Source organism: Dermacentor variabilis, chromosome 11 (genome assembly GCF_050947875.1).
Source record: "Dermacentor variabilis isolate Ectoservices chromosome 11, ASM5094787v1, whole genome shotgun sequence".
Lineage (NCBI taxonomy): Eukaryota > Metazoa > Arthropoda > Arachnida > Ixodida > Ixodidae > Dermacentor > Dermacentor variabilis.
The window spans coordinates 99,541,268-99,547,696 of record NC_134578.1 but is presented as its reverse complement, the minus strand read 5'-3'; the positions used below and the strand labels follow the sequence as shown (position 1 = coordinate 99,547,696).

The window sequence follows — 6,429 nt, the reverse complement described above, 5'->3', positions numbered from 1 at the left end:
GTTGTGAGCTACAGAAAATATCACGTGACCGAAGGCGGGAAGCGAACCAAAGCATGTGCAGCCGAGTATAAGAGATGCTTAATGATTTGCAAAGTAACGATTTATTAATGATTGGATTAAGATGAATTCGGGTGTATTAAGGAGGTTTAAGGTGGATTAAAGTCGATGAAGGTGCATTATGTGAATGAAGGTGGATTAACGTGCATAAAGGAGGACTAGGTTGGATTAAGGTCGATGAGGTGCATTAGGGTGGATGAAGGTGCGTTGAGGTGCATTAAGGTAGATCATAGAAGATTAGTGTGGATTAAAGTGTATGAAGATGGATAAGGGTAGACTAATAGGGATTAAGGTGTATTAAGGAGGACTATGGTCGGCTAGGGTGAATTAAAGTGAATGAAGGAAGGTTAGAGTAGATTAAGGTCATGAAGGTGGATTAGGTTGCATTAAGGAGGACTTTCGTGGATTATAGTGCAATAAAGTAAATGAAGGTAGATTAAGATCGATGAATGGGGATTCGGTGGATTAATTTGCATTAGGAGGATTATGGTAGACTAACCGCGCTTAATACTCAATGAACCCTAATTCACCTAAGTCAACCCTAATCTACCCTAATGCTCCTCATCCACCTTAATCCAGCTTAATACTCGCAATCCACCTTAATACAACCTAATCAACCTATATCGCCCCTAATGCACCTTAGCCTACCCTATACGGTCTTTCTCCTCCTTTATCAACCCTAATACATCATAATCCTCCTTCAACCACCTTAATCCTTATTCATGCTCATTAATCCAACTTAATCCTTCCTAGTAGTCCCAATCTACTTTAATACACCCTAATCCACCTCTATCAGACCTAATCCAGCTCCATGGTCCCTAATCCACCTTAATCTACCCTAATCCATCCTAATCCGTCTTAATCCCCGTTTTATCAATCTTAATTCACCTTAATCCACATTATTCGACCTTAATATTCCTTTATCCACCTTAATCCCCCTAATCCTTTTCATCCACCCTAATCGGTCTTAACACCCTTTCATCAACCCTTCGCCATAATTCACCATAATCCGCCTTAACCCTACTCCAGCTACCTTAATCTTTATTCATGCATCTTAATCCTTCTTAATGCACTCTAACCCACCTTAATCTTCTTTAATGCCCTCCAATCAACCTTAATCCTTCCTAATCCACCTGATGTCAATCACTAATGATTCATTAACTTGGGTAATCATTCTCTTATACAGGGGTGGACATGCTTTGGATCGCCTTCGGCCTTCATTGGGTCACGTGATACTTTCAGTTTACAACGCAACCTTGAAACATAGAGATCTAAAGGATTTCGCCTTAAAACTTAAAAAGAAAACTCAACGTTGACTAGCTAACGCTCGTCACCTGCAATACCACGGGTATAATTGCCACTAATATTTTTCAGGGCGTGAAGCAGAATCTTAATGCTGCACTTCCGACTGAATAACAACAGTTAGCAACGCGCGAGGTGATCGAGCCGCCCCAGAATATTAAGCATACTGAGGACAACCGCAACAAAAACGCTGGGGAGCAAGCCAGAAGAATGAGAAAAAAAATGCAGCATTACGGGATGCTTTGCTACGAGCTATAAGAAAGACGCCTCAGCTCGCAAACAACGCTGTTCTTTGTGGGAACAAACTTCTTTCAGCCAATGTCATGCAGCCACTGCTTCCTGCATAAGCCGTCACGCTGTCCTTGTGGTATCATAAAAACTGCATAACCATTTTCAGGCTTCTTGCAGCAGTTATCTGCGCAAGAGCCCGGCACAGCGCTAGCACAAAGAGCAGGAAACACAGCGTACAACGTTCGCTACGCCGAGCTAAAGCGCCGAGCCAGCCGTGCTCAGGAGGGAAATGGCGCGAACGAAACAGAAAAATACAAGCAAAACTCAAGATCCGCGCGTTTCTAAGGGCAACGGCAGGGAGACCAATCGTCGTGCAGAAAAACGGGGGCAAAACTGGTTGCCGCGGAGGAACGCGCGACGGGCGAGGAGGAGGCGAGGAGGTCGCGCGGCGGCGGCAGAGTTCAAAGAGTGTCGCTACTTTCAAATTGTCAAGGGACTTTACTTCAACTATGCGATGGTGGACTTCTCTGATCTCTGCGACGAGCTGCTCACGTGATCCATGGCGCAGTGCTGAGAGTACACTCTGTAGGGCTGCCTTTGAATCACAGAATACTAACCATGCATTGGGTGGTTCCTCCTGAATGAAATGAAGAGCCGCACGCAGGGCTACCAATTCAGCAGGTGTCGCTGATGATGCATGTGACGTATTTAGCTGTATTTTGACGGTTCTTGTTGGTATCACCACCGCGGCAGCTCAACTTGCAGAGGTGACTGAGCCATCGATGTAAACGTGTACGCAGCCACTGTGCACCCTATGTGAAATTTCTAATGTGGCTTCCTTCAGGGCGAACGGCGGCATGTTGGGTTTCTTCATGATTCCTAGGATGGTGAGTCGTATTTCAGGTGTGTGCAGGCAACATAAAGGACAGGATGGTCTTGCTACAGGCACGTAGTTCGATGACAATGAGGTACGATTGGCCACAATTATCCGACTGAAACTCGCGTGTGGCCTTTCTGCGGGTAGAGCGGCAAGATGGTGAGAAGGTAGACGGGCAACGTGCCGAGTATGCGCCCTGAGAGCGCTGGTTGCCGAGCACGTTGACATTCGTGGTGGTGGTGGTGAAAACTTTTAATTGCTGCAAGAGAGTTTGGGAGCCACAGAGTGGCCCCGCTACATGGTCGGCGTCCCTAGTCCGGGACATCGCATGACAATGCCCCGTCTCTCGCCCGTTTCACCAGAGCCCTTTGGGACTCAAGCGAGGAGCAGTTGAGGAGGGCAGTCTCCCATGCCTCTCGGGAAGGGGTAGGGGAAGGGGGGAGGTGGGGATTTTGAGTACATGCCCACACCATGTGGAAGATATCACAAGTCTCCCCACAGTGCGGGCATCGCCCATCCGTGTTAGGATCGTAATGCTTTAAGATTGCAGGACAGAGCAGAGTACCTGTCTGCAGGCGCCTTAAAGTTCGCTCCTCCGTCTTACTCAGCCCCTTGGCAGGGGCTGGGAAAAGGCGGTGGTTGTCGCTATAATGCGTTATTATTTCCCTGAATCGCAGCAGCGGCTGGTTAGTCTCCGAGCCAGAAGAGCTGGGATGAGGAGCCCGGTGAATAAGCGCTCGGGCAGCCGCGTCAGCGGCCTCATTACCTCGTACGCCCTGATGGCCAGGAGCCCAAATGATTCTTTTCGGTGTTGGATCAGTGGCAGTCCGTCTTAGAATGCAAGCAGCTAAGGGGGAGATCTCCCCAGCCAAGTAATGATCACATGCTTTTCGGGAGTCCGTAATGATGATTCTCGAATTGGCGTGGGCGGCAGCAAGCGCTATCGCTACTTCCTCGGCTCGCATTGAATTCGGGGCTCGAAAAGAGAGTCCATCGACGTGCATTTCCTGGTGAACAACAGCGGCCGTGTAAAATCCCGTGGGCGACGGCCCTGCTACGTCTGCATGATATACACCGGGTCGGGAGCCGTGTTGTCTCTCAAGAGCCCGAGCCCGCGCTTGTCGTCTGTTTTCGTGCATGTCGGTGTCCATGTTACGGGGGAGTGGGGAGACACAGAGCATATGGCGCCACAGTACTGGGATACGCTCCGTCTCCTCTGGAGTGCAGTCGTGTTGGATGTGTAAGCGGTGTAGCAGGCGGCGCCCAGGGGCCGTCTGCATGAGCCGCGTGTATTGGTTCACGAGGTGGGCCTCCCGCAGCTCCTGGTAGGAGTTTAGCACCCCCAATGCCTTCAGTTTGGCATTAGAGGTAGCCACCGGGAGATCCAGGGCTCGCTGAGTTGCCTTGCGGATGATGGCGTCTATTCGCGCCTCGTCTTGCTTAGTAGTGCGGAGATATGGCACGGCGTAGAGGATCCGGCTAGTCACGAAGGCATAGACGAGCCGAAGCGCGTCCTTGCCCCGCAGACCGCCCCGCTTGTTGGAAACGCGGCGGATCATACGCCCTACCTGTTCGCCTACTCTCTTGAGTTTCACAATGGTGGAGTCCGGTCTGAGTCTGTGGTGAATGAAAAGGCCCAGAATACGGAGCTCCTCCACCTCTCTAATAGGACCTCCTGACAGAGAGATATGAATTGCTGTCCTATCCTTTGGGTTCGCTCTGACATGCAGAAGCTCTGATTTCGCTGGAGCACATTGGAGCCCACAGTCCATAGCATACGCATCGACTATGGAAGCGGCCTGCTGAAGGCGGGCCTCCATGTCCCCCACGCTCCCCTCAGTGGTCCAAATTGTAATGTCATCTGCATATAACGCGTGTTGAATGCCTTCCACCCGGGCCAGTTGGCTTGGGAGGCGCATCATAGCTATGTTGAACAGGAGCGGTGATAACACCGCTCCCTGAGGGGTACCCCGTGTTCCCATCATGTAAGGGCCGTATTCCTCGCCCTCAATCCGAAGGAAGGCCTGGCGATTACTCAAGAAATCTCTTACATACGCGTGGACCCTAACCCCACAATCGGTAGAACTCAAGTTGGCCAGGATGCTTCCGTTTTTAACATTGTCGAAAGCCCCTTTCAGATCAAGGGCGAGGATGGCTTTGTCATTGTGTTGCATAGTTGTGGGTCGTATTACATCCCTGTGCAGCTGGAGAAGGACATCCTGTGCAGACATGTGGGGGCGAAACCCGAACAGGGTGACTGCAAAGAAGCCCTTACTCTCCAGGTATGGAGAAAGGCGATCCCGAACCATCGTCTCCATAAGCTTGCCCGCACATGAGGTCAATGATATGGGCCTCAGGTTGTCCGTATTCACGGCCTTACCTGTTTTAGGGATAAACGTCACAAGTGACGTTTTCCACTCGGGAGGGAGTGGACGCCCGTCCCAGATCTGGTTGATGTATTCTAATAAATGGAGGTAGGCGGGGTCCGGTAGGTTCGCCAATAGGTTCACTGTTATGTGATCCCGTCCCGGAGCCGTACCCCGGCGCATTTTTGCTAAGGCCGCCTTAAGGTCGTGCAACTCAAAAGGGGCATCAAGTGTTTCATTAGGCCTGCCAGAGTATATGTACTCAGGCCCAGGCGGGTCCTCCGTACGACAGAGATATCTATCGCACAGAGTGTCCGCAAGTTGCGCCGTCGTACCTTGATACCCTTGCAGAGCCCGCCGGAGCTGCTTTTGCGTCTCCCCTCTCGTTTGGGAGGGGTCGATTAGACTGCGAAAGAGACGCCACGTCCCCTTCGAGCTCATCTGATGAGCTGCGGCGTCGCAGCGTGCTATCCAATTTGAATCTGAGAGTTCGGCAGCATACGCTGCAGCCTGCTCTGTGAGTTTGGCTATGCGGTCGCGTAATTTGCGATTAGTTTTCTGCTTTTTCCACCGTTTAGTTAAGCTCCGGCGCGCCTCCCACAAATGCAGGAGGTGGGTGTCCACTGCGGGGATCTCTTCGGTGGTTTGTAGTGTTGTGACGTGTTGTTTCTGAATGTTGTATATGTGGTTAGCCCACTCCGCGTATCCGCCGGAAAATAGTACGGGAGGGATAGTGTGATTTCGGAATTTGTGCCAATCGGTCAGCTTGGCCTGACCCCATTTTTTGCGCGCTGCCTTCGCCATGAGTGTAATCCGGAGAAGGAGGTGATCGCTGCCTAGAGAATCTCCCAAGTTCTCCCAAGCAGCCGCTCTAGCATTTTTAACGAGAGAAAGGTCGGGACACGTGTCGCGGGTTACCGAATTCCCGACTCGGGTGGGATACGCCGGGTCCGTGAGCAACGTGAGGCTGAGAGTCGAGATGAGCTCCGCCAGCTTACGTCCTCTTGCCTGTTCGAAGTGGTAGCCCCAATGAAGGCTAGGAGCATTGAAGTCGCCAACGATCACTAGAGGCTCTTTGGCTGCCATTTTTATCGCGCGAAGGAAGATTTCATTAAACGTTACGCGCGGCTTATGCGGAGGGCAGTATATGTTGAGGATATGTATTGACGGGTCGCGGCGTCTGAGAGGCAGTACTCGGACCATTGTATATTCTTGCTCGGTACTCAAGTCTAAGTCGACCTGAACCACGGTGTAAGCTTTATTCACCAAGATGCACGTAGAGGCGCCCCCCTGAAAGGTGCTGTAGCCTGATAATTTAGCGTCTATGCCGGGCTCCTGCAGGGCAATGAGTGCCGGCATGTCTCCTAGGGACTGCAGGTAGAGCTGGAGGTGTGACCGTTTTTTCCAAGCTCTGAAACCTCTGCAGTTCCATTGGATGATCTGGAATTTTTCAAGGTTTTTATCATTCCTATTAGATCTGCTAGCCATCTTGTTCTATTTATTTACGGGCGAGCGGACTAGCTCTGGCCGGGAACCAGCGCAACCCCAGCGAGGGGCCGCACCGACCCACCAGCTGCAGAGCCTGAACCATGTTCC

General features: G+C 51.1%; 1 protein-coding gene across 1 annotated transcript; it reads right to left on the bottom strand.

The window, feature by feature from the left end:
• Positions 1-2,712: 2,712 nt before the first annotated feature.
• LOC142564889 (uncharacterized) lies at positions 2,713-4,506 on the bottom strand. Its single transcript, XM_075676081.1, has one exon. The coding sequence runs from the start codon at positions 4,450-4,452 to the stop codon at positions 2,779-2,781; it is 1,674 nt and encodes a 557-aa protein (XP_075532196.1). The 5' UTR covers positions 4,453-4,506; the 3' UTR covers positions 2,713-2,778.
• Between the last annotated feature and the right edge of the window lie 1,923 nt (positions 4,507-6,429).

Bases quoted from the DNA above. Each gene is read 5' to 3' on its own strand.
- LOC142564889 (XM_075676081.1), bottom strand. From the start codon at position 4,452: ATGATGGGAACACGGGGTACCCCTCAGGGAGCGGTGTTATCACCGCTC.